Source organism: Schistocerca gregaria, chromosome 4, assembly GCF_023897955.1.
Source record: "Schistocerca gregaria isolate iqSchGreg1 chromosome 4, iqSchGreg1.2, whole genome shotgun sequence".
In the NCBI taxonomy this organism is placed as follows: Eukaryota; Metazoa; Arthropoda; class Insecta; order Orthoptera; family Acrididae; genus Schistocerca; species Schistocerca gregaria.
In genome coordinates, this window is record NC_064923.1 from 488800670 (window position 1) to 488823830 (window position 23161).

The 23161-nt window shown below is 43.7% G+C and overlaps 1 protein-coding gene across 1 annotated transcript in view; it reads left to right on the top strand.

Moving 5' to 3' along the window:
* The first annotated feature begins 257 nt into the window (after positions 1 to 257).
* LOC126365786 (peptidoglycan recognition protein 3-like) overlaps positions 258 to 23161 on the top strand; it is a 98211-nt gene continuing 75307 nt past the window's right edge. The window contains exons 1-2 of the mRNA XM_050008362.1: positions 258 to 315; positions 21963 to 22088. Of these exons, the coding sequence (XP_049864319.1) occupies positions 22055 to 22088 (34 nt within the window). The 5' untranslated portion in view covers positions 258 to 315; positions 21963 to 22054. The remainder of the gene's footprint in view (positions 316 to 21962; positions 22089 to 23161) is intronic.

Here is a 23161-nt window from a genome sequence, read left to right on the forward strand (position 1 = left end):
GATGTCTAAACGCACAATAGATATCGGTGATCTGGACTTAGCTTAAGTGTTTTTTGAACCCAGATGAATAGAAGTTCTAATGGGAATAAACGTGTAGAGTTACAGAGAAAGAGGCACCGCGACCGCCGATGCGGGCGGCTACGGCTTGTGGGGAGTGGAGGCCAAATCTGGAGTGCGTGCTGGAGGAGGTGAGCGCCAGAGAAGACGCGCCCGAGGCGCCGCGGTGCAGCTGCGCGGCAGCCGGGGACCGCCTGCAGCCGCTGCCGCACTGCGCGCAGCCATGCGCCGCCAGCGTCTGCCGCAGGAGGAAGAGGGGTGAGTTGACCTGTAAAAGTCTCGCCTGCACCGGATCCAGCTCAAGTGGACGCTACCGGAAGAACACTCGCAGACAGGCAATTCGCCAGTGACCACTGGGGGAAAGTTGCCCAAATTGTATCACTTTTGAGATTTTGTTTATTTTAGCCTAAACAGCAAGTTACATCTTCAACTGCAGGATGTTACTCTTGGTATCTTATTATAAGAATTTAACGATAAAGACGGGACACTTATTCTTCAGTCAAAATTTCCTTACTGAGAGGCCGATAAAACTGTTCACTGTCATTTTATCTCAAGCTGCAGAAGACATCTTCACTGGTAAAATGGCTAGTTCCACAAAGGATTGAAGGGCGTTCGTATTTGTAGAGTGCATAGAGGGCAACGCCTTACATCATGTGATGTCGACTGCGCGACAGTCTCTGAATGCTGTCATTATTCTTAATTAACAATAATCGACTGTTATTTTGCTGGCGTAATATCATACATATTTTATATAACTTCGATCCTTCTTCTTTTCTATTAAAATTATTTTATTGCTTATGAGTCTCTATTGCTTCTCTATACACCCGTGCATAATAATGCCATGTCCTTGCAAAGACCTACGTGTCACTGACTTTTATTTCGTGATTTCCAACTCGAAAAACACGTTCTGCATTTTCAGTTTCTCCCAAATGACACATCCTTTTGTGTTCACCTGTGCGCTTTTTGACACTTCTTTTCATAGTTCCAATATACACCTACCGGGAATTGCACGGAATTTTTTATACGCCAGGTGTTGCTAGGAGTGCCGTGCATCTTTTTCTGTTCCTAAATGTTCATTAATCTTCTTGATGGGTCTAAAGATCTTTTCGACCCCATACTTGGCCAAAACTTTTCCGATGCGATTCGTAATTTTATTAATGAACTGAAAAAAAACTTTTCCAGATGGCGGCCCGGTGTTGCTCAGTACTTTCGGTTGATTTTCTTCTCTGATGAAGTGCTCGAGCAATCTCCTTACTAGCATATCAGTTGTTCTTGAACGCCGACCATAAGTGATTTAATTCATACTGGAAACAAATAGGCGCGCATGATAATCCGGCTCTGTCGACCAAGGTTTCAATGACACGTCTTTTCTGTATGGATGATAGTTTGATTCCTTGCGGAAGTATCAATCAGTGTGTGCCCTTTCCGTACGGTCATTTCATTACAGATATATCCAAAAAATTAAGTTGGTCTTTGCTCTCTTTCTCCATCGTAGACTGTATTTTTGGGTTAATACAATTGAGATGGTTAAGAGGATCACGACACAGCTAGCACCACCTGGGGTAATAAAATTCCATGCTTTTGGGGGCAATTGTATATTGCGACTATCAAAAGAAGTGTCAACAAGCGCATGGCCGAACACAAAAGGATCTATCGTCTGGGATTTACCGAAAAATCAGCTATAGCAGAACATGTTTTTCGAGATGTGAACCACGAAATAAAGTTCAGTGAGACGAACGTATTAGAACATCGTATTATCATGCACGCACGTGTAGAGAATCAATAGAGATTCTTCACCACCACAATAATTTCAATAGAAAAGAAGAAGTTTTCTAGTTAGATAAAATATAGATGTTGACTTTGTACCAACAAAATGACAATCGATTATTTTTAATCGAGAATGATGATGCCATGCAGAGACAGTCATATAGTCGGCATCACGTGGCGTATGGTGGTGCCCTCTATAAACACGAGAGCCTCTCAAGCCATCCTCACAGGAGCTGTTTTATCTCAGACGATATCTCCCGCAGCTGGAGACGAAATGTCAGGGAGCAGACTTATACACTGACCACGGCCTCCCAACTCCGAAATTTCAAGTGAAGAAGACGTCGGCTGTGAAAGCCTGTGGGGGGACAATTACACTACTGGCCATTAAAATTGCTAGACCAAGAAGAAATGCTAAACGGGTATTCATTGGACAAATATATTATACTAGAACCGAAATGTGATTACATTTTGACGCAATTTTGGAGCATCGATCCTGAGAAATCAGTACCCAGAACATCCACCTCAGGAGAATTTGCTGGCCAGGGCAGCAATCGAACATTTTCTGTATCCAGAAAGGCCCGTACAGGACCTGCAACGTGCGGTCGTGCATTATCCTGCTGAAATGTAGGGTTTTGCAAGGATCGAATGAAGGATAGAGCCACGGGTCGTAACACATCTGAATTGTAACGTCCACTATTCAAAGTGCCGTCAATGCGAACAAGAGGTGACCGAGACGTGTAACCAATGGCACCCCGTACCATCATGCCAGGCGATACGCCAGTATGGCGATGACGAATACACGTTTCCAATGTGCGTTCAACGCGATGTCGCGAACCACGGATGTGACCTTCAAGATGCTGTAAACAGAACCTGGATTCATCCGAATAAATGACGTTTTGCCATTCTTGCACCGAGGTTCGTCGTTGAGTACACTATGGCAGGCGGTCCTGTCTGTGATGCAAAGTTAAGGGTAACCGCAGCCATAGTCTCCGAGATGATAGTCCATGCTGCTGCAAACGTCGTCGAACTGTTCGTGCAGATGGTTGTTGTCTTGCAAACGTCCCCATCTGTTGACTCAGGGATCGAGACGTGGCTGCACGATCCGTCAGCCATGCGGATAAGATGCCTGTCATCTCGACTGCTAGTGATACGAGGCCGTTCGGATCCAGCACGGCACTCCGTATTACCCTCCTGAACCCACCGATTCCATATTCTGCTAACAATCATTGGATCTCGACCAACACGAGCAGCAATGTTGCGATACGATAAACCGCAATCGCGATAGGCTACAATCCGACCATTATCAAAGTCGGAAACGTGATGGTGCGCATTCCTCCTCCTTACACGAGGCATCACAACGTTTCACCAGGCAACGCCGGTCGACTGCTGTTTGTACATGAGACATCGGTTGGAAACTTTCCTCATGTCAGCAAGTTGTAGGTGTCGCCAGCGGCGCAACCCTTGTGTGAATGCTCTAAAAAGCTAATCATTTGCATATCACAGCATCTTCTTGGTGTCGGTTAAATTTCACGTCAGTAGCTCGTCATCTTCGTGGTGCAGCAATTTTAATGGCCAGTAGTGTATTTTTGTAAAGATCTGCAAGTGGTACGAATTAGGAATCAGGATTTCCTAATTAAGGAAATGTTCCACATTTGACGAGGAACTTTCATTAAGTAAAGCAACACATTCTTTTCTGAATGCAGGTTAGTTTTATTCAGCATTCCTATGCACGATATTACTCCCCACCTTTCTGACTAAAAAAAACCCTGTTTTTCAACACAATCTCTGTTCAGTGTGCCACCTGACTGGAAGGCCCTGTATGCCCGCGTGGTACCACTCTACTGTTCCACGTCGCAGCCTACGTCTTGCTCTATCAATAACCTCCCCATAATCAACCTTCTGCTTCCCGCGGAGTGCATAATTCATCGGGCAAAACAGATGTAAGTCGGATGGTGCGACATCCAGGCTGTAGGGTTCTTTAGGAAGAACAGTCCAGAAGAGTTTCATGAGCTCCTCTCGGGCACACAGACCCGTTTGAGGCCTTGCGTTGTCATGGAGATGGAGAACTTCGCATTTTTGTGGCGACGGACATGCCCATGTCGTTTTTTCAATTTTCTCTGGGTAGCACAACACATTTCAGATATGGTCGTTGCACTTTGACGGAGGACATAGAATAGCCCCTTCGAAGTCCCAGAAGACCGTCGCCATAACTTTGCGGGCTGAGGGTGCTGCTTTGAACATTTGCTTCTGAGAAGAGGTAGTGTGGCTCCAGTCCGTGGACTGCAGATCGTTCAAAGTGATGGATCCATTTTTTTATCACCTGTAACGAAGTTCGGCGAATAAATTTTCGCGTTCAGTTTTGTAACATGCAAGCAATTCCGCATAGATTGTCCTTCGTGTTCTTTATGGCCTTATGTTAGGTGGCTATTAACCCAACGAGCACAAGCCTTTGAGTACCCGAACTGGTGGATGAATGTATCAGCACTACTAACAGAGATGTTCAGTTGTGCAGCGAGGTGTCTAATTGTGATGTGTCTCTCACTTCAAATGATAGTGTCAGCACTTTCTAACATTGCAGAAGTCACAGCTGCGTGCAGCCGGCCGGCACGCGGAGATCCGACAGGTTTGCGCGATACTGTTGCGATGATGACAGACATGTCGCCCAACGACTCACCATGCTTTTTTTCACTGCTAGGTCTCCGTAGACATTCTGCAGGCACCTGCGAATATTTTCGAGCCTCTTTCTTTGCGTTGAGAGAAACTCAGTGACAGCTCTCTGCTTGGCACGCGTTTCCATTAAAGATACCATTTGGGAGGTCATATATATCGCCGCCACCTATCAGAATTTCATGAAACTATAGATGCTTGAAGGGGAATATTCCACGATGTCCCACAAAGATTTCCGTATTTTTTCAACAGAAATTGTATGAGAAAAAAGCTGTGTTGCTTTATTTATTGAACGCCCCTCGTACGTTTTACGTCACTATTTGCAACCATAGCAACATAATGTTTTCACTCCTCCCTCTATTCCCACCACTACACCTTTACAGGCGGCCTGTGTGGCCGAGCGGTTCTAGGCCTTTCAGCCTGGGACCGCACGACCGCTACGGTCGCAGGTTCAAATCCTGCCTCGGGTATGGATGTGTGTGATGTCCTTAGGTTAGTTAGGTTTAAGTAGTTCTGAGTTCTAGGGGACTGATGACCTCAGATGTTAAGTCCCATAGTGCTCAGAGCCATTTGATCCATTTACACCTTTACATGAATCCTCATTTTACATTCGATGTATTGCATCTTCCATTTGGTCTTCCTTACACAGCTCACTATACCTGTTTCAGCAAGCAGTTTCCGTGGTGGTTGCTCACAGAGTTTCCAGATCACTTCCTCTCCACATTTGGAGAATGGGAGCCATAGTTCTAGATTTGTTTTCGTTTGCTTCAGTGTTCAGTTCGCTTTTCTTTCTTTTCTTAATTTTTTTTTCATGGGTTGCTCGACGGATCATAGTCTCCTCGGATTAAGCGATCTTTCTTGTATGGACACTTTCATCCCATATTTTGCCTGCCATGGCTTCTTCTATCTTGGAATTATTGGACAATCTATTTCGTTGTGCGATATCGAAATTTTATTACGTCCGAGTCCGTCTGCGTAACTGAATGATATCGTGTTTTCCTACCATGCAGCGGACCCGGGATCGATTCCCGGCTGGGTTGAAGACTTTCTCCGCCCGTGGACTGGGTGTTGCGTTGTCCTCATCATCATCGCCCAATGTAGCGTCACCTGAAATAAGACTTGCAACTAGGCGGCCGAACTTCCCCGGTTGGGGCCTCCCGGCCAACGATGTCACACGATCATTTAATTTTTTTTCATTACGTCCGACATGTTTAAAACGAGCGTCAACTCTTCAAATGTAAGAATACACTCCTGGAAATTGAAATAAGAACACCGTGAATTCATTGACCCAGGAAGGGGAAACTTTATTGACATATTCCTGGGGTCAGATACATCACATGATCACACTGACAGAACCACAGGCACATAGACACAGGCAACAGAGCATGCACAATGTCGGTACTAGTACAGTGTATATCCACCTTTCGCAGCAATGCAGGCTGCTATTCTCCCATGGAGACGATCGTAGAGATGCTGGATGTAGTCCTGTGGAACGGCTTGCCATGCCATTTCCACATGGCGCCTCAGTTGGACCAGCGTTCGTGCTGGACGTGCAGACCGCGTGAGACGACGCTTCATCCAGTCCCAAACATGCTCAATGGGGGACAGATCCGGAGATCTTGCTGGCCAGGGTAGTTGACTTTCACCTTCTAGAGCACGTTGGGTGGCTCGGGATACATGCGGACGTGCATTGTCCTGTTGGAACAGTAAGTTCCCTTTCCGGTCTAGGAATGGTAGAACGATGGGTTCGATGACGGTTTGGATGTACCGTGCACTATTCAGTGTCCCCTCGACGATCACCAGAGGTGTACGGCCAGTGTAGGAGATCGTTCCCCACACCATGATGCCGGGTGTTGGCCCTGTGTGCCTCGGTCGTATGCAGTCCTGATTGTGGCGCTCACCTGCACGGCGCCAAACACGCATACGACCATCATTGGCACCAAGGCAGAAGCGACTCTCATCGCTGAAGACGACACGTCTCCATTCGTCCCTCCATTCACGCCTGTCGCGACACCACTGGAGGCGGGCTGCACGATGTTGGGGCGTGAGCGGAAGATGGCCTAACGGTGTGCGGGACCGTAGCCCAGCTTCATGGAGACGGTTGCGAATGGTCCTCGCCGATACCCCAGGAGCAACAGTGTCCCTAATTTGCTGGGAAGTGGCGGTGCGGTCCCCTACGGCACTGCGTAGGATCCTACGGTCTTGGCGTGCATCCGTGCGTCTCTGCGGTCCGGTCCCAGGTCGACAGGCACGTGCACCTTCCGCCGACCACTGGCGACAACATCGATGTACTGTGGAGACCTCACGCCCCACGTGTTGAGCAATTCGGCGGTACGTCCACCCGGCCTCCCGCATGCCCACTATACGCCCTCGCTCAAAGTCCGTCAACTGCACATACGGTTCACGTCCACGCTGTCGCGGCATGCTACCAGTGTTAAAGACTGCGATGGAGCTCCGTATGCCACGGCAAACTGGCTGACACTGACGGCGGCGGTGCACAAATGCTGCGCAGCTAGCGCCATTCGACGGCCAACACCGCGGTTCCTGGTGTGTCCGCTGTGCCGTGCGTGTGATCATTGCTTGTACAGCCCTCTCGCAGTGTCCGGAGCAAGTATGGTGCGTCTGACACACCGGTGTCAATGTGTTCTTTTTTCCATTTCCAGGAGTGTATCTTTTTGGAATTCATTTTCAAATGCGTTGGAAAACTCTTTATTGCGGCAGAAAATTTTTGTGTCAACCTTTTCATTTTTGTTTTTGTTTCCACTACGCCTTTTAGTTGTTGGCTTAGGCACATCATTCCTCTTTAGATGTACTGTTACAGCTAAATGCAATTCATATGTGCTTCATTTTCCACAACGGCTTTCTGTTGTATTCGCAGTTGCGAATATGAACAAACTGCGTCTGTACGAGATGCATTCAAGTTCTAAGGCCTCCGATTTTTTTCTCCGTACTGGAAAGAGATAGAAACATGCGCATTGTTTTAAAATGAGGCCGCGTTCATTGTCAATACGTCCCAGAGATGGCAGCACCGTACGGCAGATGGAATTTTACCGCCAGCGGCGAGAATGAGAACTGTTTTAAATACTTAAAATGGCGACGTTTTCCTTACTTGAACAGCACGCAATCATTCGTTTTCTGAATTTGCGTGGTGTGAAACCAATTGAAATTCATCGACAGTTGAAGGAGACATGTGGTGATGGAGTTATGGATGTGTCGAAAGTGCGTTCGTGGGTGCGACGGTTTAATGAAGGCAGAACAACGTGTGACAACAAACCGAAACAACCTCGGGCTCGCACAAGCCGGTCTGACGACATGATCGAGAAAGTGGAGAGAATTGTTTTGGGGGATCGCCGAATGACTGTTGAACAGATCGCCTCCAGAGTTGGCATTTCTGTGGGTTCTGTGCACACAATCCTGCATGATGACCTGAAAATGCGAAAAGTGTCATCCAGGTGGGTGCCACCAATGCTGACGGACGACCACATGGCTGCCCGTGTGGCATGTTGCCAAGCAATGTTGACCCGCAACGACAGCATGAATGGGACTTTCTTTTCGTCGGTTGTGACAATGGATGAGACGTGGATGCCATTTTTCAATCCTGAAACAAAGCGCCAGTCAGCTCAATGGAAGCACACAGATTTACCGCCACCAAAAAAATTTCGGGTAACCGCCAGTGCTGAAAACATGATGGTGTCCATGTTCTGGGACAGCGAGGGCGTGATCCTTACCCATTGCGTTCCAAAGGGCACTACAGTAACAGGTGCATCCTACGAAAATGTTTTGAAGGACAAATTCCTTCCTGCACTGCAACAAAAGGGTCTGGGAAGGGCTGCACGTATGCTGTTTCACCAAGACAACGCACCCGCACCTCGAGCTAATGTTACGCAACAGTTTCTTCGTGATAACAACTTTGAAGTGATTCTTCATGCTCCCTACTGACCGGACCTGGTTCCTGGTGACTTTTGGCTTTTTCCAACAATGAAAGACACTCTCCGTGGCCGCACATTCACAAGCCGTGCTGCTATTGCCTCAGCGATTTTCCAGTGGTCAAAACAGACTCCTAAAGAAGCCTTCGCCGCTGCCATGGAATCATGGCGTCAGCGTTGTGAAAAATGTGTACGTCTGCAGGGCGATTACGTCGAGAAGTAACGCCAGTTTCATCGATTTTGGGTGAGTAGTTAATTAGAAAAAAAAATCGGAGGCCTTAGAACTTGAATGCACCTCGTATATTGTAGTGGCGACAACGAAAATTTGTGCCGTTGCAGGATTTGAACCCGTATTTCCCACTTTACACGAGCTGTTGCCTTAACCGCTTCAGCCATGCGAGCATGAATCACGAGTAAACCCAAACTTCCATATGTCGTTGTCCATGTGTCACAACCTGCACTCGTATGTTACGTACCGTATGTTCCCGTCCTGGAAGGACACTTCATTGAGAGTCGAGGGCTTGGTATTGGCGAATAAATGCGAAATAGTAGCGCGTGTGTTATTAAGCAGTACGATACATTGTTCCCTCGCACACGCACGCATGCTGGGAGAAACATTGCATCGAAGTTCTTTACAACACAGCCACTGGTATTTCGTACGTTTTACATATGTCCTCATTCATTTAATCCATCACTCCCCTTTAGATGTGCTGTTACAATTAAAGGCAATTCATCTGTGCTTCATTTTCTATAACGGCTTTCTGTTGCTACACTGAAATGCGAAATAATTATTAGTTAATTGTTTAGGATAAAAATACGTTACAAAGTTCGTGACATAAATGTTAAACAATAGATTACATTAATAATGCTAAGTACATGTTTTAAAGGTCATTACACGAGCAAGTTTCTTAAATTATACCGATGGAATATCGGAACCTTATAGTGGTACATTAGGCAATGTCACCATTTTCTATTTGTCAGTTTTGTATAAACGAATCACAATGAATACAGATTTTTGAATGTCTGAAAACTAAGTTTATTTCATGTATAGATAAAAACATTATGTTGCCACTTATAACAGTAATTGTCGTCTCCACATACACAAAAGTATGGAAAGTACATCAAAACCAGTGCTGTCATCAGACCATCTGTTCCCCAACACACAGACCTCATAGCTGACGACTTGGCCTCGAGAAGCACCTAGTTTACGCTGATCTCGCTAAATGTCAGATAGTACATACAAGAGGTACGAATTTTACAATAATGGCACTAATTTAGAGCCGATACAATATAGGCAAGTCTCCCCTGCCTGTAAACAAACGTTTAAATGTCGATTCACATTTGACGGAACAGAACGCGACGCACACACCTTCGAAACATTCCACAGTGCATTTCATTCACACAGGCTGTTAACGGAACGGAAAAGGACGGGACAGAACGGAACGCCATGGTCAATGTTTCTTGGAAAGAAGTTTTCGACGTTGACGTCGGTGGTGGGAACAGTGTCATCATCAACTAACATCAGAGGAATTGTCTGCCGCAAGTATAAGGAATCCTATACGTGCTGGTTCAAATGGCTCTGAGCACTATGGGACTTAACTGCTGAGGTCATCAGTCCCCTAGAACTTAAAACTACTTAAACCTAACTAACCTACGGACATCACACACATCCATGCCCGATGCAGGATTCAAACCTGCGACCGTAGCGGTCGCGCGGTTCCAGACTGTAGTGCCTAGAACCGCTCGGTCACTTCGGCCGGCCTATACGTGCTACCTGCCAGTAAGTTACTACTGGATATTGGGAAGTGTATGGGAGGGTCCTCGCAGATCAGAAATAGAAAAGATTAATATGATTTTAGTAAACTGCAGGCGCACCCAAAGAAAGGTCCCAGAATTAGTATCGCTTATTGAAGGCTATAATCCATAGATAGAATTGGAAACAGAAAGCTGGTTGAAGCCAGACGTCAATGACAACGAAATCCTAAGTTCAGAATGGATTGTTTATCGTAGGGATAGGTTAGTCGCCAATGGTGGCAGTGTGTTTATTGCAGTAAAAAATTCTATAAAATCTAGCGAGGTTATCACAGATTCCGAATGTGAATTAATCTGGGTGGAATTATCAAAGAACGGTCAAAAATGGTGATCGGATTCTTTTATAGACCGCTTGGGTCAGGATCTATAGTTGCAGAACGCTCCAGACAGAACTTGTAAAATATCGTTAGTAATTTTCCTGATCGTGCCGTTGTAATAGGGGGTAACTTCAACTTGCCAGGTATAGGTTGGGAGTGTGATGCAATCAAAACTGGTGCCAGAGTCAGGGAATCGTGTAGCATTGTTCTGGATGCTTTGTTCGAAAATTACCTTGAACAGATAGTTAGAGAACCAACTAGTGAGGGTAACGTCTTAGACCTCCTGGCAAAAAACAGATCTGAACTTATCGAATCAGTTAACGTAGAGGAAGGTATCATTGATCATTAGTCTGTGATAGCGTCTATGACGACGGATCCTACACAGAATGTTAAAAAAGGTAGAAAGATATATTTGCTCAGCAAGGGTCAAAGGATACAAATTTCGGAATATCTCAGAAGTCAGCATCAAATATTGGGTGAGGAAGACAAAGCTGTGGAGAACAAATGAAAAAAATTCAAATGCATCGTTCAATATGCCCTAGACAGGTATGTTTAGAGGAAGGTTTTAACGGATGGGAAAGATCCACCATGGTTTCATAGCCGCGTTAGAAAAGCGCTACGTAAACAAAGATTACCCCATCTCAGATTCAGTTAAGTAAAAACCTAACTGACAAACACAAGCTGAACGAAGCGAAAATAAGCGTAAGGAGAGCAATGTGAGAAGCGTTCAACGATTTCGAAAGTAAGACGTTGTCAACCGACCTGTGTAAAAACCCTAACAGATTTTGGTCCTAAGTAAAATCGGTAAGTGGGTCAAAATCGTCTATTGATCCTCTCAGCGGCCACATCGGCACCAAAACGGAAGATAACAGAGAGATGGCCGAAATACTGAACTCCGTCTTCCGAAGCTGTTTCACACGGAAGATCGTAACTCTGTCCCTTCTTTCAATTGCCGTGCGGTCGTCGAAAAGACAGATATTGAGATAAGCGATCGCGGAATTGAAAAGCAGATACAATCGACAGATGAGGTACCTATAAGATTCTATAAATATTATGCGAAAGAACTTGCTCCTCTTCTAGCAGTAATCTATCGTAGATCGGTTGAGCAACGAAAGGTACCTAACGACTGGAAAAAGCGCAGGTTATTCCCGTTTTTAAGAAAAACCGCAAGACAGTTCCACACAATTATAGACCTATATCGTTGACGTCAACCTGTTGTAGAATTATGGAACATGTTCTATGCTCAAGAAGTATGACGTTCTTGGAAAAAGAAAAGCTGCTCTATAAAAACCAACATCGATTCCGCGAACAGAGATCCTTCGAAACTCACCTTACTCTGTTCCTCCATGAGATCCACAGCGCAGTGGACTACGGCGCTCAGACTGATGCCACGTTCCTTGATTTCAGCAAGGCATTTGACACCGTCCCACACTGCCGTTTAATGAAAAAAAAAAAAAAAATACGAGCTTACGGAGTATCGGAGCAGACCTGCGATTGGATTCATGACTTTCTTGCAGACAGAACTCAAGACGTCGCTCTTAACGGAACTAAATCGACAGATGTAAAGGTAATATCCGGTGTACCACAGGCAAGTGTGATACGACCCTTGCTGTTCACAGGATACATAAATGATCTAGCAGAAAGCGTCGGATGCTCTTAAGACTATCAGCAGATGATGCAGTTGTTTATACCAAAGTAGCAACGCCAGAAGATAGTAAGAATTTGCAGAACGACCTGCAGAGAGCCGGCCGGGATGGCCGAGAGGTTCTAGACGCTACAGCCTGGAACCGCGCGAACGCTACGGTAGCAGGTTCGAATCCTGCCTCGGGCATGGATGTGTGTGCTGTCCTTAGGTTTTTTAGGTTTATGTAGTTCTAAGTTCTAGGGGAATGATGAACTTAGAAGTTAAGTCCCATAGTGCTCAGTGCCATTTGAACCATTTAAACCGACCTGCAGAGAATTGATGAATGGTGGAGACTCTGACAGTTGACCCTGGACGTAAATAAATGTAACATATTGCGCATTCAGAGGAAAAGAAATCCACTACTGCACAGCTACACTATTGATGAGAAACAGCTGGAGACAGCGTCTGCCGTAAAATATCTATGCTTAACTATTTAGATCGACCTTAAGTGGAATGACCATATAAAACAGATAATTGGAAAAGTAGACGCAAGACTGAGATTCATCGGAAGAATCTTAAGGAAAGGTATCTCATCCACGAAAGAAGTGGCTTATAAGGCGCTTGTTCGCCCAATCTTGAGTATTGTTCATCTATCTGGGATCCCTGTCAGGTATGACTCATAGAGGAGATAGAGAAGATCCAATGAAGAACGGCGCGTTTCGTCACGGGATCGTTTAGCTGGCGAGAGAGCGTAACAGAGATGCTAGACAAACTCCACTGGCAGACGTTACTAGAGAGATTTATTACTGGAATTTCGGGACAGCACTTTTCAGGAGGAATCATACAGCATAATACTTGCCCCCCACATACATCTCTCATATTGACTACGAGGAGAAAATTCGAGAAATTAGAGCCAATACAGAGGCTTACCGACAATCATTCTTTCCACGCACTATTCGCGAGTGGAACAGGGTTGGAGGGATCAGATAGTGGTACTGAAAGTACCCTCTGCCACACATCGTTAGGTGGCTTGCGGGATATGATGTAGTGTACGGGGTGACACACAGGAGACGGGAGGTTTTGAACTGCGTAGTACTGAGGGCGCGGTGGTGGGAGGTGGTCGTGGTGGGGATAGTTCTGATCCACACAAGACGCCATTTCATTTACTCAGTCACTATCGAGCAGTAGTACTTGCAACGTCGAGTGTTTGTCTAGGACAGTTTCGTGAAAAGTGGTGAGTCTATTATTGCTACGCAGCGATTGTTTCGTGCACGGTTTAATGTAGGTCGACATCGAGCTGTTCCGAGACGTAACACAATCCTCAGATGGGTGGCAAACTTTAGATCAGCTGGAAACATACTGGATAAGAAGCATCCTAGCCCGAGACGCAGAGTAAAGACACCAGAAAATGTTGAAAGGGTAAGGCAAGAGGCAGTCTGAAGCCCAGGACGGTCAGCTAGACGTCATGCTAGTGAGTTACGAATCAATCGTGAATCGGTTAGACGAATTTTACATAAAGAATTAAAATTCCATCCCTACAAAATACTCGTTGTCCAACAACTTAAGGAAACTGATTTTGCTGTATGAGAGGACTTCGCTTACAGAATGCAAGTGATTTTGGGATCTAATGGAATTGAAATTTTATTGATGAGTGATGAAGCTCATTTTCATTTAAATGGGATCATGAATAAGCAAAACCTACGTTACTGGGCTCCAGAGCATCATACTTTTTCCACCAGCGCTCTCTACACTCAGAAAAAGTAACAGTCTGGTGTGCTCTTGGCTCTGTTGGCATTATTGGATGTTATTTTTTTTTTTTTTGAAGAGAATGGGGATATAGTTACTGTTAATTCGGTTTGTTACATTCGTATGCTTGAAACATTCTTGAAACCAGAACTAAGAAGACGACGAATCCCTTTAAAATGCGTTTGATTCCAGCAGGATGGGCCACATCGCACACCACAAACACTTCATTGACAGTTCTTAGACCCATGTTTCCTGGCCGGATTACCTCATGTTTTGGCAATGTTCCTTGGCCTCCCAGGTCTACCGACTTGTCAGTATGTGACTTTTTTCTGTGGGTTCAAAATGGTTCAAATGGCTCTGAGCATTATGGGACTTAACATCTATGGTCATCAGTCCCCTAGAACTTAGAACTACTTAAACCTAACTAATCTAAGGACATCACACAACACCCAGTCATCACGAGGCAGAGAAAATCCCTGACCCCGCCGGGAATCTTTTCTGTGGGGGTACCTTAAGAACTGTGTCTATAACCACAAACCACGAAATTTGGACGAGTTGAAGAATGAAATCATTCAGGAATTGCTGCCATCCCTGCAGAGTTTTTAGTCCGTGTGATGGAGGATTTTGAGAAGAGACTTAAGTCCTGCATTCGAAATGATGGACATCACCTTGACAACATTATTTTTCATAAATACCTTTGTTAACTGAAATGGCAAATAATGAGCTTTGATTTTGTGTAAATAAACATGCATTAATTTTAAAGTTGGCTCAGTATTATTTCATTAAAAACTGTCCGTCTCCCATGTGTCACCCTGTATATGAGATTGAGGAAGAGTACCGGGTGCTCCATGGTATCGTTGTAACAACTGTCGATGACATCATCATAGATACAGCAACATCTGATGAAAAATCGGATAGGCACACAAGATGGTGACAGTGAAATGGCTATGCGAAGGTACCAGTATCTTAAGAATGACACCGTAAATAAAAGTCAAAAAAATTCTTTCGTCCATCTGCATTTACGTCCACGTGACTACTCTGCAATTAAGTGCCTGTAGAGGGTTCATCGAACCATCTTCACCTATTTCCCTACTGCTTCGCTCTCGAAAAGCGCGCGGGAAAACAAACACTTAGATGTTTCTATCCGAGCTCTGATTTCTCTTATTTTGTTATGATTATCATTTCTCCCTGTGGGAGCCAACAGAATATTTTCACATTCGGAGGAGAAAGCTGGTGATTGAAATATCGTGAAAAGATCTCCTGCAACGAAAAACGCTATTGTTGTAATGATTGCCACACTAACTCGCATACCATATCCGTGACACCCACTCCCCTATTTAGCGATAATACAAAACTAGCTGCCCTTCTTTGGACTTTTTCGCTGTCCTCCATGAATCCTATCTGGTAAGGAACCCATAACGTTCAGCAGTACTCTAATTGAGAATGGACAAGCGTAGTGAGGCAATCTTCCAAAGGCCTCTCACATTTTCTAAGTATTCGGCCAATAAAACGCTGTTTTTGGTGCGCTTTTGCCAGAGCATTATCTATGTGATCCTTCCAATTTAAGTTCTTCGTGATTCCATATCTAAATATACATATACTTATCAACTTTGTAATTTACCCTTGAGTGCCAGGCAGAGGATTCATCGAACCATCTTCAGTTATTTCCCAACAGCTCTGCTCTCGAAGAGCGCGTGGGAAAAACGAACATCAAAATCTTTCTGTGCGTCCTCTAATTTCTCTTATTTTATGACGATGATGATTTCTCCCTATGTAGGATGACGTCAACAAAATATTTTCGCATTCAGAGGAGGAAGTTGGTGATCAAAATTTCGTGAAAAAATCTCACCGCAACGAAAAAGCCTTTGTTTTAATGATTGCCACCCCAACTCGCGTATTGTATCTGTGACACTCTCTCCCCTATTTCACGATAACAAAAACGGACTATTCATATTCGAACTTTTACGATGTCCGCCTTCAATCTTATTTGTACGGATTTCATACCGCGTAGTAATATTACAGAATTGGACGGACAAGCCTACTGTAGGCAGTCTACTTAGCAGACCTGTCGCATCTTTGTAAAAGCTCAGCCAATAAACCGAAGTCTTTGGTTCACCTTTCGCACAACGTTTTCTAGGTGATCGTTCCAATTTATGGTTAGTAAATTTTAATCCCTAAGTATGCAGTTTAATTGATAGACTAAGTCGCAAATTTTACCCTATTTCTTGGGTTTCCTTTACTAGCGATAAATGTACATATCTGTTGTAGTTAGGATCTTCATTACGAACAATATTTAAGCGATCTGAATCTCCGTGCCTAACTTCCATGAGTGTGTATTCTTGGTCTCCGCGCTTCAGCCGGACAGCGAAGTGTGGCGTCATTGGGAAGTTTGTTAAGTAGGCTGTTTAGGTTCAAAAATGGCTCTGAGCACTATGAGACTGAACTTCTGACGTCATCAGTCCCCTAGAACTTATAACTACTTAAACTTAGCTTACCTAAGGATATCATACACATCCATGGCCGAGGCAGGATTCGAACCTGCGACCGTAGCGGTCGCGCGGTTCCAGACTATAGCGCCTAGAACCGCTAGGCCACTCTGGCCGGCGGCTGTTTAGGTTCTTATGTTGGTAACGGCACGTAGCGCTCTGTATGAAAATCACCGACTGTGCTGTGTGCAGTCTGTGGCTGGTTGGACTCATTGTTGGAATATTCGCTTGCGTAGTGTAGGGCTGTCGTATGTGAATAGTGCGCAGCGTTGGGCAGTTGGAGGTGAGCCGCTAGCAGTAATGGGTGTGGTCCGAGAGATGCCAGAGTTTTTAGCGGACGATCTGGACGTGTGTCCGTCAGAAAAAGGAAATTTGTTTAATTGGATATCACAAAATTATATATATATATATAAAATAACTTTTGAACGCTATTAAGGTAAATACATTGTTTGTTCTTTACCAAAATCTTCCATTCGCTAACTATACCTATTAGTAGTTAGTTCCTTCAGTAGTTAGAATCTTTTATTTAGCTGGCAGTATTGGCCCTCGCTGTATTGCAGTAGTTCGAGTAACGAAGATTTTTGTGAGGTAAGTGATTCATGAAAGGTATAGGTTATTGTGAGTCAGGGCCATTCTTTTGTAGGGATGATTGAAAGTCAGATTGCTTGCGCTAAAAATATTGTGTGTCAGTTTAGTGATGATCAGAGTAAGTAAGGAGAAAACTGTTTGATTACGTTGAGTTTTGCTGAGTTGTTTGAAAATCAAATACCGTAGAAGTTTACCAGCACTGTCATTCTTAATTTTTTTAAGGGGACGTTTCAAGTTTCACTGATGAGAGTCACGCAGTCAGAATTAAATCTTCTCGGTTTACAATAAAATGCGCCAGCTTTCGACAGGTGTCTTCATCATCATCATTAGGAGTGAAACCTAATGAAGGCCGGGACTGGCTCTTTTTTCCGCAAATATAGGCATGGCAATAGTGTCTGCAACGTTCCAGCGCAGTGGTCGTCAAACTACGGCCCGCTTGCGGCCCGAATCAAGTGTTTGTGGGGCCCGCGGTTGTCAACCTTATGTTGTAATATGTTTCTAGTAACTAGCAGCACAATCCATAAACGTCAACTAACGTAAAGAGCTTGTTAAGAGAGTATATTTCTTATTCAATAACAAACGAAAATACTTACAGAGACGGTAATATTTTAAGGCGTGCTAAAATTTAATCGACGTTGAGAAATTGGTCCCTGAGCTAAGTAAAGTTTCAGGCTTACGTCGGGGGCAGAGTAATACATAGCGCAGCCACTGTGCACTTAGCACCGATCAGCTGCTACGGTACAAATGTCAAACAGAAGCAATATGGATTCGTGAATGCGCATTGTAGAGACGGTTATCTTAAAATGTTGCACATGTTTGTAGTAATATGAAACAAATCAATGCTGTTGTAATACAATGTATTACTCGCGCAAACAAAGTTGACACTCGCCGCGGTGGCTGATGAGAGCGACTGTAAATGGGAAATGCATTTACCAGCCACCGCACCGAGTGTCAACTTTGCGAGTGTAATATTAAATAACAGAGAAATGACATAGAAAACATTTAATAAATATTAGTGATCGTGTCTCATATTGCAATTACTATTTTCATTAATGTAATGCACTAATTTATGTAGGTTATCAGTTTACAGTACGATCGCTATAGGAGGCGTGGTAAAGTATACAATGCCACTGTTGTCACTGAGATTGTCAGAGGAAGCTTATTACGTTATTGTTTAGAAAAAAATATTTTTGTTTTTAAGTCGTTTGATGTAAGATAAGTCACTCCTATTATTCTTGTTACGTCACATGTAGGGAGGGCAATAATTTGCACATTTCAATGTTTCAAACAACATCGTTCCTTGTTATTTATTTCAGTCTGATAGTTTCTTCTGTGGATCGCTTATGCCGACATGGCGTCCGATTGGAAAAGTGATCACACTACTCGTTGGGAAAAGTCGCCAACGTGTTCACCATAGTAATAGTTACTTCGAAAATAAATCCTCAATATATGCAAAGCTTTCATTCCCATTCTATCTCTTTGTGACAATTTTTCAATTAATTAAGTCATGTTATTTAAAATCATCTTTGTTTTGTTATAAATGGCCCAACACAAAAGCCCGATTGCAAATTGTCTGCTGCAGCCGCTTGGTATTGTTTCAGATTCTAGGGTATGAGGACGCTTAGAAAACGTGCCCGGAAACCAGAAACACATACGTAGGATCCTCTTGCGATGGCACTGGCCACAGTACCCGTTTACGTACAAAAACACGATGTAAATCTTCAGAAAAAATGCAAGTAGTCCTTATATACAGGGTGCGGCAAATAAAAGTAGCCCGGAGAGTAGAGTTCCAGTGACAAAGAAACCCAGCAGAGGAAAGGAAATACGGTACTAACTTGACTATAGCACATGTTGAAAATGATCACCATTCTCTCTTGGCACTTTTGAGCCCTGGTGAGCAAGTTGCAGAAAGCAGACGAAGCTGGAATGCTGGAATTGCTGCATCCTCATCCGAAATGTTCTGCTGCAGTTCTTGAAGACTATGAGGGTTGTTGCGATGCACCTTAGACTTGAGCGCTCCCCACACAGAGTAGTCGCACACTGACAGGTCAGGTGACCTGGGTGGACAGGTAGGGCCGCCGACCTCTGTTAACAGCTCTATCAGGAGTAAAGAAAATGTGCTCTACAGTTCGGCCGGCTGTTGGGCAGTTGCTCTATCCTGTTGGAAGTAACTGTAGGCCTTTTCCTTCTCCGTTAATGCTGCCACAAATCACGTTTAATCGTATCCACTCGTCCGGTCCACTTTTATTTGCCTCAGCCTGTATTATTTTCTCTTTCACTTATAAATATTTCATATGACACCTCAACGTGTAGATTTAAAATATGTAAGTGGTAAACTATCAATAACCATGGTTTGGTGAAAATTGAGTTTTTTTTTTTAATGGTGGCTTTACACCTCCCTCCCTACACAGTACAAGGTGTCGCCCTACAATGTCAATATTGACCCAAGTGAAAAAGTTTGATGATCACTGTTCCAGCAGAATGCCGAAATGACACATGCACGTGAACACAGTTTGGGAAACTGCATCTCCAGCCTACAGCAGGATCGAGTGATGAAAGATGGCGCGAGAGGCTCACATCGTTTTTGAATCTGCCACTACCAACTACGAGGGTTGGAACTTAAATAGTGGCAACTATTTATTCACAACCGATGCAAAAGAGTTACATATTTGCACCTGTTACAGTCCTTGAAAGTAGTCACCAGCGTTGTGTAGAACCTGTTGCCAGCGATGTGGAAGCCGTAGCATACCATTAGCAGAGCCTGTTCTGTTGATGGTACGAATGGAGCGGTCTACTGCCTGTCGAATCTCTGGAACAGTTCGGAAGCGAATGGTTCCTTCATCTTCGGAATGAAATCAAAATTACAAAGACTTCAGTCGTATTACTGTTCGTTTTTGGAGCATCATCTGCGACCGCTTTGCGAAAGAGGCGGCGTCACTTCCTGTGCAACCCACCCATCAATTTGTACAACAATGCGCGGGCATACAGCGCAAACTGTGGCTGCTCTGTTCGGTCGATGGGACTGAGAAGTGCTGTACCATCCACCATACTCCCCAGACTTAGGTCAAGTCCTTAAGACAAGAGTCCTTCAATACAGAGAATTGTATGGAATTTCTTACTGCAAGTGCCAAGTTTGATTGTACACTGAATGAACGTTTAGCAACTTCTAATCTTCCATGGAACCTCAGCAACTATGCAGGATGATTTAGTAACTTCTGTTGCTGATATAATGAGAGATGAGATTTACGGCGGCCGGGGTGGCCGAGCGGTTCTAGGCGCGACAGTCTGGAACTGCGCGACCGCTACGATCGCAGGTTCGAATCCTGCCTCGAGCATGGGTGTGTGTGATGTCCTTAGTTTAGTTAGGTTTAAGTAGTTCTAAGTTCTAGGGGACTGATGACCTCAGAAGTTAAGTCCCATAGTGCTCAGAGCCATTTGAACAATTTGAGATTTACGACGAAGTTCAGAGAATAGATTTTGTTGCCATCATGATCATTAAGACATTGGATGTGAGCAACAAGTTGTAGCATCCCAGCTGTGTTGCGATTCTTTTCTGTGTCACAAAAGAGTCGTAGAAAGATTCGTTGGCCCTATTTGGTCATGTAAACACAATCATGGACAGATAAAAATGAACCTATAAATTAATTGCACAGATATACGATGTCAGAGTGTCAGTGATGGGTGGCCGCGTTAATGATCTTAAAACGAAAGTATTAGAAAAGTACCCCAAGATCCTCTTCGCACATTGCTACTCTCATGTTATTACTTTAGTACTTCAACGGTCTCTAGAGTCCAACAAGGAGTTTAAAGTCTTCTTAGTAGTCTTAAATCTATACCATTGTTCTTTTCTCATTCTCCTAAAGTGCTGCACGAACTTTTGGTGTTCGTGTCAAGAAAGCTTTAATCAATTCATCAATGGAATTTTACTTAGAGACTTATCCATATAGCAGGTAGCAACAAAAAAGCATTGATAATGTTTTTGAACATGCCTCTGAAAGTGGACATTAGACAATTTGTCTTAAATGACAGCTAGAGGATTTTCTGGCTTTTGGAAGGACTTAAACAACATGTTTTTAACAGAAGTGTTGTCAAACTTGATGGATGTACTGTTCAGCATATTCCAGTCCGTGAATGTAGACTTTTTATATTGTAGTAATAAGATAGTTAAGTTTCAGCAACAGCTGCTAAAGGAAAGAGAGAACTATGAACTGTTATGGTCGTCTGTTTTGGACAAAAGTGGAAGTGAAGAACTTACACCAATAAAAAGAGGTAAGCTGAATGATGAATCACGTGAGAACTATTATCTAAGACTGTATTTCGAAATAATAGGTAATACTAGCAGTCAAACAGGAATTACATTCTCATCTTTTGAGAACTTGCAGTACTTCATTTTGATAGTCTGTGGCGCCTCTGGCGTAGAGCACCCTATCTTTGATTCTGACATCTTTGGGTTACCTGTGTTCTATGATCTCCCGGCAGCTTACTCCCCCCACACCTACTCTGCATCTCTCTTCCACCCTCCCCCAATCTCCTCCTAAACCACACCACCCAGTTTGCTTCTCCCATCATTTGCAGTTGCTCATAGTCTAGCCTGAGCAGCCAGAGATAGTTGTCATGTGTGTGCAAATTATGTTTGTGTGAATGTGTGTGTGTTTTTGTCTACTTCAGAAGAAGTCCTTTAGGCTGAGATATTGCTTGTCTAGCAGTCCCTGTTATGCCTGTCTGTGACTGAACATCTCCACTATGTGGTCAGTAGCAGTCAATCCTTTTCATTATATTGGATTTTCCTCTGATATAGTTTTGTAGATTCACATGGACTTTTGGCCTGCAGAATGTGGTTAATTATTGTAAACTTATGCTCAACTAGACAGTGAATCCAAACATTTAAATAATACAGTTTCAGATAGTTTGTTTGGATGTATTCATTTCTGATGATTTTACTCTGATGAAACCATGATCTTGTTCACAACAGGTAACAGGGGTGCTTCGTATGCACTTTTAGCATCCCTCACACTGTTCTTCGCTAGTGGCCTGTTTGTTGCTCTGGGTGCCTACCTCACAATCATGGCTGACTTGCAACATAATCAAGGGAGACTAAGTGAGTATGCATACCAGACAAAGGCTGAGTTCAAATACATTCTCTGTAGACATTTTATTCAACATTTCTTCAATTATTATCAGCAGCATAATGATGAATGCCACCCTTGTGAGAGTGCAACCAAGTCATGATATTTGGGGCTGCTCAATGGAGTGTATTCCTAATTACCTCACTAAAAGATACAGAAAAGAGTGACAGTTTTGCTATTGTCACCATCCTCTGATCTGAGATTCGTGTGGCATTCAACTGTGAAATGGCAGTTTGTAGCTGTGGTGTTGGAAGAATGTTCATTAGTAACATTTTTCCAGAAATGAATAAGAAGTAATGGCACGGAGTTCACAGTCACCAAACTACCTATCATCTTGGGTTTATAACATTATTCATCATCAAGTAAACTATAAAAGAGAATTGATAGCCATTACACACTTTCACGAGAAAAATATAAAGTAGCCTACTGCTGATAGACAGATATAAAAGTGGTGCACTCCTAGCTTTCAGAACTATTTTTTATTTCCTCATGAAGGAGAGATACATAGGTTGGAGAAGGCTAAAAAGGGAGGGTAGGTTACCCAGACCTCACAATGACAGGGACCCGCATGTACTGAGGATGAGGATACACAAAGGTGAAGGGTCACTAAATATGGGAAGAAAGGTTGCTAAATATGGAAAAAGATTGCTGAAAATGGATAAGGATAGGTGAATGTGAAGTAATGGACTCTGACTAAGAAAGAAAAATTACTGAGGAAGTAACATGTTTGGCAAATGAGGAAAATTACGACAGGCTAGAATTGCAGATAATACACAGGCAGAAAAATTTCTCATTCTTGTGAAAGGAACTGTTTGTTTCAAAAGCTAGGGAGTGTGCCACTTTTGTTTTTATTTGTGTCTATTGGAAGTGCAGCACATTTTAGTTACTGAAGTACAGCCTGGTCATAAATTCTCTCATACTTTATTAATTTTCTCAATTAGCTGCTTTTTGCCATTTTCTTTTCTTATGTCTGTGTGTTATCTGCAATTTTTACCTATAATTTTTTCATAATTTGGTGATGCTTTAACTTATTCAGTATCTTTCA